Below are 12,187 nucleotides of genomic sequence, written 5' to 3'. Positions count from 1 at the left end.
AGGGGATAGCTAGTACAGCTTATCCTGACAAAGGTGGTCTTTGCCTGCCAAAGGCTCTGGCGGTGACACCGTCTTGGGCTCCATGGTGACCTCCGTCTTGCCGTCCTGCTGGTCTTGGTCTCGTTGCTTGACACCTCGGTACTCTGCGCCTGTGTTTGTTCCCTTGGCACCAAAGAGGAAACAAGGACACTATGCGCGCTGGCACCCGCCTGACGCCCGCCTGATCTCGGTCGTCATGGCTCACGTCATCGGAACATCGCGAGGTTTTCCTGGCCTTGATCTCTACACCCCTCATGAGCCAGCCTGGTGAGGCTGCTCCTGAGGAGGCCTTGTGTCGTCCGCCTTGCAAGGCTTGGCCCCTCACGAGGGTCTTGAGTCCTTGCTGGTGAAGATGGGCCGTACGGGCCCGCTCGCAGAGCCACGCCATGGGCCATAGGCAGGCAAGTCTGGGGACCCCCATTCCTAGAACGCCGACACACTTATATGACACAAGTAAAATATAGCAACAAGAGTAAGAAAGATTCTTCTTCTAGTAGTAACAATAATAATGTTAAATCCAATATTGTTGCTTCTAGTAGTTCTCTTGATTCCACTAACGGTTATCTTAGCCAGGTTACACTTGAGCAAGAAAATAGCTTATTGAAGGGAATTATAGAGAAAGGTGTTTACAAGAGCCTTGACGGGATTAAACAATTTGAGGAAATTGTACGCAAGCAAGGAAGGCACCGAAAGAATTAAGGTATTGGTTTTGAACGAAAGTTCAATGCCAATGGAGTTGAATGGGATGGAGATCAATACCCCAAGACGAAGTTTGTTCCTCAACAAGAGAAGTATGATCCTACTTTTTTCCAAGGAACACAAGCTCAAGATGATCTTCCACCACAAGATCACAAGCAAAAGGGCAAGGACAAGCTTCAAGAGGAGATTGATGCATTTGAAGAAGTTCCTAAGGCCTTGGTAAAGTGGGTTCCCAAGACTACATCAAGTTCTACTTCATCAAGTACGACTACAACTCCAAGGATTCCCATCAAGATGACGTGGATCCCAAAGAAGAAGAACTAGAGAGTTCTTGAGGGTGACTCTGGCAACATACTACACTCATATCATCTTGGCAAGGACAAGTGCAAATAACTTCCACATCTTGCACTAGTTCAAGGAGTCACAAACCCTCTTGTTGGTAAGAAAAGGAACAAGGTAACCTAATGCTTTCATGGACATCATCTATGTGTACATCACTCTATGTCTATGGAAAGTCCTGTTTGTTCCTTGTGGGACTAACCCATGTAGGTATTGAAAGTGCAAACCACTCCAATGGATTTATCCAAATGATCTACATCAACATTGAGCATCCACATCTTCAACATCTACATGAAGTCATCATCGACAAAACCCAAGGTTAGTTCATCCCTCTTAGGGGAGATATCACATCTATTGGGATCTTTACTCTAATTAGTTGAGCTAAAGAAACTCTAATGGTGTGAACACAACAATGCTTTATGTAAAAGTGGTAACCCCACTTGAGCTTAAACGATGAGTATGACCTACGATCAAATGTTCTCATTTGACTCCTAAGTTAATATACTCATATATAGATGACCTAGTCATCACCAATTGCTTGATAGATGCTAGAGTGTATGTGCATGCTTTGTCACATATTTCATTTGCCATTTTATTGTGTGAGCATGTTGATTGCATATTTTACTCATTCGAGGAAATCCACTTGTTGTTTTGATTGTTTGGCTTTTTTCTCTTTTTCCAAGTGGATGGACAAGAATTCCTAAGAACTTCCTCTAGCTATCTCACTATAAGAAATATGTCAACTAGTGACCCTCTGTCAGTGACCCTGGAAGAATTGGTCATAGATCTATGACCATTTCATACCAATAGGTCAAAAGCTGTTCGGGGGGCTCCAAACCCTAAACTATAACGACCATTTTGGTCAGAAAGGTCATAATTTCCTTACACGAAATGGTCATAAAGCCGATAGCACTGGTCTGCTACCTTATTTCTAGCTGATCATGACCAATATGACATGGTCATAACCTTGTAAATTGTGGTGGGTTGCTATGACTAAGCGCCACCTCATCAATTTTGCCTATGTGTCATGTCCATGTGGCAGTTTTTGCCCTAGGTTGTGAAGCAACCTATATTTCTGTCATTCCCAAAATTCCTAAAAAATCTCATAAATTCTTTGGGTCATATCTTCATCAAATATGTAAAAATCCTTCCTTGCCTAGTTCAAAACTAATTCAACAATATTCATTTTCCCATTCTGTTCACAATAGCACTTTATGAAGGAAGTGCTATTTATATATTCTTGATTGCCCTCGGAATTTTTGGGCACTCTTTCCTATCCAAATCATTACCGCATAACAAAATTAAGCTCCATTTGCCTAGCAAATCATCCTCGGCAAATTTCCAAAGTTTTTGTCCACCTAGAAGCATTGTGAAGGAAGTACCTTTTTTATGTCCCGAAATGACATGAAATTTATACAGTTCCTTCATATGTCCAAATTATCACCCTCCTCCAAATTGCAGCTCAGTCAAATCATCTATGTGAGCCCAGGTTCAATTTTTATTTTATGGCCAAATTGGCATGTTGCAAAGCAAGTGTTATATAGACCCCTCCTATTACCCTCAAACTTTTCAGGCACTCTTCCATACCCAAATCATTGCCACATGATAATATTCAGCTCAAGTTTCCTAGTAAATCTTTCTCAGAAATTTCCAAAGTTTCTACCTCGAGAGAAGCTTTGTGAAGTAAGTACTAGCTAGGCTTACCCAAATGATCTAAAAATTTACCAGCGCATGACCATACCTATGTAACTTACCTACACCAATTTTTAGCTCATTTCATTCATCCAATCTCTCTCACTAGTTTTCCCAAGTTTTTGTCCATAGAAGAGCATTGTGAAGGAAGTACTACTTTGGCATGTCCAAATGGTATCAATTTTCTACAATGCTTTCCTATGCCCAAATAACCATCCTCCACTAAATTTCAGCTCAATCCATTCATTATTTGGAGGAGCCCAGCTTCAACATTCATATTTTTGTCCAGCGTGAAGACATTCTCCTTAGTAGATGATCATCCTCAGCCAAAACTCACGCCCATTGGCCATGTGCATTTCCCGTACCGCTAATCAAACACTTGGCTGCTAATTCATGTTTGAGCATCGATCGGTCTCCTCGTGAGAGTCTTATGTTGTGATTTTCTTCCTAGAACCTACCTGGGGAGTGCCCAACCCACTAGACATGCCTAGGCTGCCCAGAACACATGGCAACACCATGGTTACGCGGTGACCAGGCGGCGGGCATGCGAGTTTATGCGCTCTAGAGTTGGGGGCCTCGGCCACTGCCCAAACCTCGACGTATCGCCACCAAACCATGTATTTATGATTAAATATGTACTTATGTACTTAGAAATGATTTTTGGAAAAAATAAATAGTAAACTATGAGGCAGCTGCAGTTCAAATTTAACCCGCTTCCAACTAAATCGGCGGGAATTTGTCTTTTTCATCAGAGGTGGATCAAAACTTTCGACACCCAACCATTTTGTCAATTGTGCATTAAATATAGCCTAGTATTTTAGAAAATTGATTTGGTCCAATTTTGCAACAAATATATGGTAGGCCCTTCACAAAAAAAACTCATTTCGGGCACTCGGAAAATGGAAAATGAATTTTCCGTGCAAAGAAAATGAAAACTCCCTTAGGCAACATTGTTTGGAATTCCAGGATGCACCCTTGTGCACAATATGAGATCATTTGAACAAACTATGCCATGAATGTGGCCATAAGACTCATCATTTGGCTTGAAAGCCATGAATCTTCACGCATGATAGTTCATTTCTGAGAACACTTTTTTAAAATAATTTCCGTATTACAAGTTTATTATTTTTCCTGGAAACTTGGTCATATATAATGACCCAATGCGAAGGTTTTCCAATTTTTTGATTTTTTTCAAATTTTTTATGCCCGTTTCAAAATGCGGTCAAAACGGCGGGCTTGACCGTTCCTAGCTAGTGGTTGAATCTTGGAAAACTTTTGATGTTTCTCTGATTAAATAGATACCTATGTACTAGAAATGATTTTTGGAAAAAATAAAGAGCAAAATAAAAGGCACCTGCAGTTCAAATTTAACCCGCTTCCAGCTGAATCGGCGGAAATTTGTCTTTTTCACCAGAGGTGGATCAAAACTTTTTACAGGCAACCATTTGGTCAATTGTGCATTAAATATGGCCTAGTTTTTTATAAAATTGATTTGGTCCATTTTTGCAACAAATATATGGTAGGTCCTTCACAAAAAAAACTCATTTCGGGCACTCGGAAAATGGAAAATGAATTTTTCATGCAAAGAAAATGAAACTCCCTTAGGCAACATTGTTTGCCATTCCAGGTTGCACCCTTGTGCAAAATATGAGATCATTTGAACAAACTCCCTTGATTTGGTTCAATTTTGCAACATAGATTTGTAGGCATTTATTTTTTTTTCAGAAATTTGGGTCCAAATTTTGGATATTTGAGCGCGCGCCAGCCAACCAATGAGAAGCGAGGAACCACGTCCATGCGGATCACCAAGTTGGACAAGATCTGAGCCATCCATCACACTCCCATCCAACGGTGGATCTTCTCCTGAAAGACCAAAACCCTAACCCACCTACCCACCCACCCTTTCCTTCTCCAGATCCAGTCGAGGCTACCGCGCCGTCCTCTCCCTTGTCGCGACCTAGTCTCCGCCACCGCCGCCATCCCCACCTACCACCGCCGCCCCCACCCACCGCCGACCTCGTCTCCACCATCCCCCTCCCCTCGCCTTCATCCGGCGTGCATGCGTGCGTCCAACCGGCCCCAAAAATGAAGACACGGGGCTTGCTCCTACAATCGCCGGAGGCCGCCGACCTCCTCCCTCTCCCCCAATCCTAACCCCACCGGCGGCGAGCTCGTCTCCCCGAGGCCCATCCTCTGCCCTCCACCCCACCACCGGCGCCCTTAGTCTCTCCTTCATCTCCCTATGCTCCAGATCAGGGGGCCGTGGCCGTGCACCCAGATCGAGAGGGGAGGCCGTGTCGCTCCTGCTGCGGCCTGATCCAAGGCCAAGCCCGTGGGGTCCTGCTCGGGCTCCTCGCGGGGGCCACGGCGGCGGGATCCACAACCACAGCAGGTCCGAACCCTAGCCACTGCAGTGGGTCACCGACGCGACCACCACACCTCCGACGGGCAACGACACCAAGGATCGCTCTACGCGGGCCTTTATCAGCGCCAGATTCACCACCGGGACCTGCAGCCTCCTCCGGTGTTCATCTGCATCAGGGCAGGTAACCCCGCCAATCCCCTTTCCTTGTGCTCTCTTGGTGATGCAAAATCCGATTCTTCTTGGCCACTGAAACTTGAGCAGTTCTTCAGTTAGTCAGTATGCACGCATTAGAAACAACGTGATTTTGTTCTTGTCCCCTGTATTCGGCGGCGTCGGTTAAGAGACAATGGGTTAATCATGCCAGGCAGGACACTTGCATCCATCCAACCGTGAGGGCTAGCTTGATACAAGCGCATCCATAATATAAGAGGATGTTTATGATTCGTGTATGGAGGCACTCTGAACATTTTTTTGTTTGCATAATAATAATACTGAATTTGTGTGATCTGTCTGATTGCTTATGCTTCTGGCAGATGAGCGATTTTATTTGACAGATGGATTGTAACTTGCCTAATGAACTGTAAACTAATTTTTGAAAGATCTCCACAATCAATTGATTTCTGGTTGCTGCAAAATGGAAGCATGGTAGAAATTAAAAAAATTCTGTGATTGCACCTGATAGCAAAGCAGTACTACTTGCAGGCGTTACGTTTTTGGATCCCCCTTGTTTCCTGCTGTGTGTACTGAGAAAGTTTGTTTTTGCAGCTAAGAGGGCATGGGCCTCGACTTCCACGGATGGTGGCCAGATTGAGCGGAGCTTCCCTTCCTCTGCCTGGCAGGGCAAGGACAAGGACAAGCAGCAACATCATCGAATCATCAAGGTTCAATCCCCCTTGTCGCAATCCCTCCCTCCCTCATGTTGAATTGATGTTGAATTCAAGCCAAGGTACCCGTGATTAACCTCTGGGTAATGATGCTCTGAATACTGTTTGCTACTGTTATACTGTCTTGTTGATTTCTTTTAACAATCATACCTAGCTCAAATCTTCTTGTCCACAGCAGAGCAGCCTCATCCTCTTCATGCTGGCTCGACTGCCTCTGATTCTTCCAGTTTGCTGCCTTGCCTTGCAGATGCGGCAGCTCAAGGGCGAGGTCGACATCTTCTCCAGGGCCGACGGGTCGGCGCTGTTCGAGATGGGCAACACCAGGGTCATCGCTGCCGTCTACGGCCCCTGAGAGGTAGTCGCTTTTTCTTTGCACACCAACTCTTCTATTCGATGCCATGGCTGTTAGGGCTTTGGCTCCCGGGAGGTCTCTACTTAATGATCGGTATTGAGAGATTTTGGTGGTTACTTATGCTTATTGTGTATCACATTGAAAAAGAAAATGCACAATGAGCTTACCTTTGTATATCAGGATTTTTTCTTCATCGGTTACTGGTATTTGGCTTCTATGTGCTAATTAAACCTGATCAGTATGTATACTTCTTTGATGTTGTATAATATTGGTGTCAAAGGAGTTAATTTAAACCGGATATGATCTACTGGAACAATTTTTTTGCCGTTCAAACAGTTAAATTCTGGTTCTTTGTTTCAAACATCTAAATGATGTTTAATTTGTCCTTCTATGCTTACATGATAAAAATGTCGCATTTATAGGATTGTAAACCTGATTTGATTGGAGTAGTATTTACTTGCTGCTGATAGTAACTACTTGTATCCACTGATTTCTATGCCTCATTTTGCTTGTTTTACTTTATTTATGCACAAAGACTGCCTACAAGTTAATGTGCTTTTAGATTTGCCTTTATTTTGCTCCTTACCATATTGTTTGATAACTTGCAGATGTTGTACTTCATTCGTGTTTCGTCGTGGGCTCCAAGAAGTGAAGAAGCACTGAGTTCTAGCTCATTGGAGCTAGTTGTACTCTAATAGATAGTTATATTTTGATATTTAGTTGTGTTCTTGGTGGCTGTAAACCTGATGTTAAGTATGTTCGATTATAAACGTGGTGTATGTTTGATTGTAAGGTGCCAATTTGGTTGTTGAAGTATTACTTCTGTTTTCAGTCAGTTCTGATTTAAATATTTGTTTTTATTTACTGGAAAATCAAAATTTGAAGAACACGACTCTGACCATTGGGACCCACTCAAACCCATCTGACTATTGGATCTGTCTTAAAAAAAGAAATGTAACTAAAAAAGAAATGTAACTGTTGAGCCAAAAAGGCCATGGCCCAAAAACGAAAGGCCCAATTGTTGGGTCAGGCCAATATAGAAATCAAAACTATTAGAAAAAATAACCCATGTAGCTAGAGAAAATATATAGTAAAAAGGCCGAATTGTTGGGCTAGGCCCATGTAGAAAATCGAATTGGACCGGGCTGAATCATGTGCCACATCAGATTGCCACGTTGGATGCCTACGTGGCCTGGGGAGGTTGCTAGTGACCAAAACGCCACAATAGACGTATTTTGGTCATAAACGTCTACGACCATTCCAGAAGAAAGGTCGCTATAGTCAGTTTACGACTGCCAGCTTCCGAGCTTATGTTTTTGGTCACAAAAAGGTCACAAATTGAAAACAGTGACCATTCAATGACCAATAGTGCTGGTCACAAGTTGACATATTTCTTGTAGTGTCTATTCATGGTACATCAGAAAGTTTGATCAAGTCAGATTTGAACCACTCTGTGTGAGGAGCACTAGGAGTCCCCGATTCTTCATAGACTTAAACTTCCAAAACCTCTCTGTGCATTTCGGTCTGACTGATCCATCCACTGCGGTCACACCGAGTTCATTGAGTTGATCTAGGTTTTCAATCTCGATGCAACCGATTTGAACTTTTGCATCACACCGAGTTGCAGTAACTGCTTGCAATTCTACATCTTAGTGCCACCGAGTTGTTCCACTCGGTCACACCGACGGGGTCAGGATATATAAACCCACGGGTAAGATTTTGGAAATTTCTTCAAACCTCCTCAGCCCGTGTGTGTCCTGCTCTGCCGCCTCGGGTCTCCGGTTTGTCTTCTCGTCGCCAGCGACCTCCTGCCGTTGTTTTCCATCGCTGTCAATAGGATTCAAACCCACCATTGCCGCCGTAGAGAACTCACCACCGAACTAGGGTATGAGTTCAATCTTTTGTGCTAATTCCTTACTCCGATTCTTAGCACAATGCAATGCCATGTTCTTTACCACGTATGAGATCAATCTATCCAGAGAAAACTTCCTTTAGGTTTGGTTTGATTCGAAAATTTAGGGTTAGGTTTCCGCGGAACTCATCTCGGACCGACCGAGTTGTAGAAATCGGTCTCATCGATTTGTCTTAGGACATTGCACTTGCTCTTTTCGGTCCGACCGAAAGTTGCAAATCGGTGCGACCGAGTTCGACTCTCTGTGAAACCCTAGCAATCTCGGAGCCACCGAACTATGACTCGGTCTGACCGAGTTCACTAGTTTAGACTCCAAAAGTTGCTTCGGTGTCACCGAGTTTAACAAATCGGTAGCTCCTAAATGGTTTTTGTGGAGAACTAAAACTAAGTTTTTGACTCATAAGTTTTGCAAAAACTCTGCACTTTGTGATGCTCATCCACTCTACCTCATCTATATCTAAGCATAGGGTTTGCTGTCAGTTTGCTTGCCAGAATGTCTTACTAGAGCGATAGCCAGAACAAATTGGAAGGGCAAGTGCACATGAGTGAGGGCACTAGTCCCTCAAGCAGCTATGATGAGGGCAGCAGGAGCACTCCAAGCAATTTGCCCAAGGCACCCACCAGATCAAGGAAGAAGTAAAACCTCAGATTCTGAAGATGAGGACTATGTGGCTGTTGAGGAAGAAGTGATCTGCAAAAGGAAAGTGCTGAAGAAGGAATATGGTACTACTGCTGCAACAAAACCTGGAATGCACAAGAAGGCACCTGCCAAGATGATTAATATGTCAAAGGCCGGGGTCTCAACTGCTAAAACCTCTAAGCCAACTAAAGAGACAACTGGAGAGAGTAAAAAAAAGGAAAGAGAGGGTCAAGAAGACCACTACCAGAGTCATTGGTAGATCCTCTATAATGAGAGATCAAGCTAAAGAAGATGAAGAGGAAGAGGATGCTGCACCAGCACCCAAGTCCCAAAATCATATGGGGGATGTCATTAAGTCAGGGGCTGCTCCTTCAAGGCCCAAAACTGCCCCCAAAGCTGCTGCCCAATTTCAAAAGACTTCAAAGCCCAAGAGATGCACCAGGAACATTCCAGCTGAAGAGAAGAAGAAGGCCCCAGTGCCTGAGATGGAAGAAGAAGATGCTGAAGCCCAAGTGCTCATAAAGCTTAAACCAAAGATTCCAGATCACAATAACACCCATCCAGTGGCAGAGGATATGAACATCAGGAAGGATGTAAGTCTGAGACTTCTGAGACAGTATGATCCCTATGCTTTGAGGAGGAGGACTGCAGTGGACTATAGATTCCACTCCAAAGAACAACAAGATTTCTATGAGACCATTCTGCTGGATAAGAAGCCAATAGTCTCTGGTATGAAATGGGTTGACTCACAGTACATTGATGAGAATAAAGACTATATTCCCGGTGTACATGAGAGCTTCGGATCATGTGGTGTTGACGAGTTTGTGGGTCAAGAGCTGACAAAATGGAATGATGAACTCATCATGCAATTCTACTCCACTTCTTATTTTTATCCAGATGGTAGGATTGTGTGGATGTCTGAGGGTACAAGGTACCAGTCAACTGTTGATGAGTGGGCTAAGTTGATAAATGCCCCTGAAGAGCATGAGGATGATTTGCATGTGTATGCCAAGAAGAAGAAGAAAGACCACAACTCTATGGCCAACATGTACAAAGAGATCCCAGACAAAGCTTTGGAAACACACAAGCTTGGATCTGTACATTACTTGTTGTCTGGTCTAGCAACAATCAACACTATATTGAGGCATACATTATTGCCCAAATCTGGAGATCACAAGATGATGAGAGGCCATTCAATCAAGTGGCTGCAGATATTTGATGTGCCTCAGAAAATCAAGGTCATGAGTCTGATTGTTGAGATAATCAAGAGGATAGCTGCTGATGAAAGACATCTTGTGGGTATACTCCACACATTCAGGTGCTCATTGTCGGCGTTCAAGGAATGGGGGTCCCCATCCTTGCCTGCCTGCGGGCCATGGCGTGGTTGTGCTGGCAGGTCTGTACGGCCCATGATCATCAAGAAGGCATTCAAGACCCTCGCGAGGGGCCAAACCTCGCGAGGCGGACGATGCAAGACCTCCTCAGGAGCGGCCTCAACGGGCTGCCTCGCGAGGAGCAGAGATATCAAGGTGGGGCGAACCTCGTGAGGCTCTCGTGACATGAGTCATGATGATTGGCGCCAAGCGGGCGCCAGCACGCGCAGCGTCCTTGTTTCCTCTTTGGTGCTAAGGAGGCAAGTGCGGGTGCGGAGTACCGAGGCATCAGGCAAAGGTTTCCATATCGGTGCAAAGAGACCAAGAACAGAAGGACGGCAGGACAGATGTCACCATGGAGCCCAGGACGGCGTCACCACTAGAACCTTTGGCAGGCGAAGACCACCTTTTGTCAGGATAGCTTGTACTAGCTGTCCCCTTTCAAATTGGCCGCCGTTGTTGGCTCCCTTCCCTCTCAATATTTGGGGAGAGGACCATGGCCTATATAAGTAGTACTAGCCACCACCAAAAGGGGGGAGAGATCTAAAGAGTGAGGATCTGATAGAAGGCCAACCTTTAGCACACCAAGCACAAGAACACCTCAACCTCAGGAGGCTGTTCTTCCCCTTGTACTATTCATCATCAGCCCAAGAGGCAATCCACCACCACCACACTGGATTAGGGTATTACACCACATCGGTGGCCCGAACCAGTCTAAACCTTCTGTATTTTGTGTTGCGAGTGCATTGAGTTCGTCCGCGAGACCTTAGCGAGCAAGGGCGTAGATTGGAAAGAGGGAAAGAACTTTCACACGCACCCCAGAGTTCGAACCTCAAGGGTCTGCCGGAACCTGTGATCCGACATTTGGCGCGCTAGGTAGGGGTGCGCTGTAGCTCCTCTCCACCGGCCTGTGCTCCACGCCACCGCACTTCGCCCTCATGGCAGGTGCCCCGCCACTGGCTCCAACGACCGGTGCTGACAACGGGGCCAGGGGGCTCCGAGCCCTGGCCCCCGCCCTGCGGCAGGTGCTATGGCCACCTAAGTTCAGGCCGGAGATGCCGCCGCGCTACGACGGCGCGGCGGACCCGCCTGCCTTCCTGCTGGCATACGAGGAGGCCGTCCTCGAGGCTGGGGTGACGACAAGGTCATGGCCAACTGGCTCCCCATGGCCCTCGCCAGCGAGCCACGCGCCTGGCTACTCAACCTCCCTGGATCCACGGTGGCATCCTGGGGGGAACTCCGCGACCTCTTCACTGCTCGCTACGCGGTACCGGCGCACCACGCAGTTGCGGCCCTGCTAGGCGGCTCTCAAGCACCGCCTTCAGATCACCACGTCAAGCCGTTCCTCCGCTAGATTGGTGCCGCTTGCAAGCACCCGGGGGCTCCGCCAGGCTGGGCTGCGCCAGAGGCCGACCTCACCTTCGTCTTAGAGGACCAACCCGACTCCACCGCTGGATCAGGCATGCTCCCAATGCTGTGCATGCCCACCATCTGCAACGTGGCTGTTACCAAGACCCTCATCGACGGCGGTGCCGGACTCAACTTGCTCTCCGTGGAAGCCTTCAGCCTTCTTCACGTGCAGCTCGAGCAGCTCAGCCTCAGCAAGCCTTTCTCAAGACTTGGTGGTGGCACTGCCTGCTCTTTGGGACAGATCCGCCTTCCCGTCACCTTCCGCACGCGCGACAACTATCGCACCGAGCTGGTCGACTTCGACATCGCCCGCATAGGCCTCCCATACAACGCCATTCTCGGGTACCCGGCTCTGGCACAGTTCATGGCAGCGACTCATCCGGCCTACAATCTCATGAAGATGCCTGGGAGCAAGGGCGTCCTCACGGTCAAAGGGACGCCAAGGAGGCTCTAGTAGTGCTCTGGCTCGCCCTCAAAACCGC

General features: G+C 46.3%; 1 protein-coding gene across 1 annotated transcript; it reads left to right on the top strand.

The window, feature by feature from the left end:
* The first annotated feature begins 235 nt into the window (after window positions 1–235).
* Window positions 236–6,370, top strand: LOC123186105 (uncharacterized). Its single transcript, XM_044597899.1, has 4 exons — window positions 236–263; window positions 5,184–5,315; window positions 5,900–6,015; window positions 6,197–6,370. The coding sequence occupies exons 1-4, from the start codon at window positions 236–238 to the stop codon at window positions 6,368–6,370; spliced, it is 450 nt and encodes a 149-aa protein (XP_044453834.1).
* The last annotated feature ends 5,817 nt before the right edge of the window (window positions 6,371–12,187 follow it).

This window comes from Triticum aestivum, chromosome 2A (assembly GCF_018294505.1).
Source record: "Triticum aestivum cultivar Chinese Spring chromosome 2A, IWGSC CS RefSeq v2.1, whole genome shotgun sequence".
NCBI lineage: Eukaryota > Viridiplantae > Streptophyta > Magnoliopsida > Poales > Poaceae > Triticum > Triticum aestivum.
Note: the sequence above shows the minus strand (reverse complement) of the source record. Positions and strands in the feature narration are given on the sequence as shown.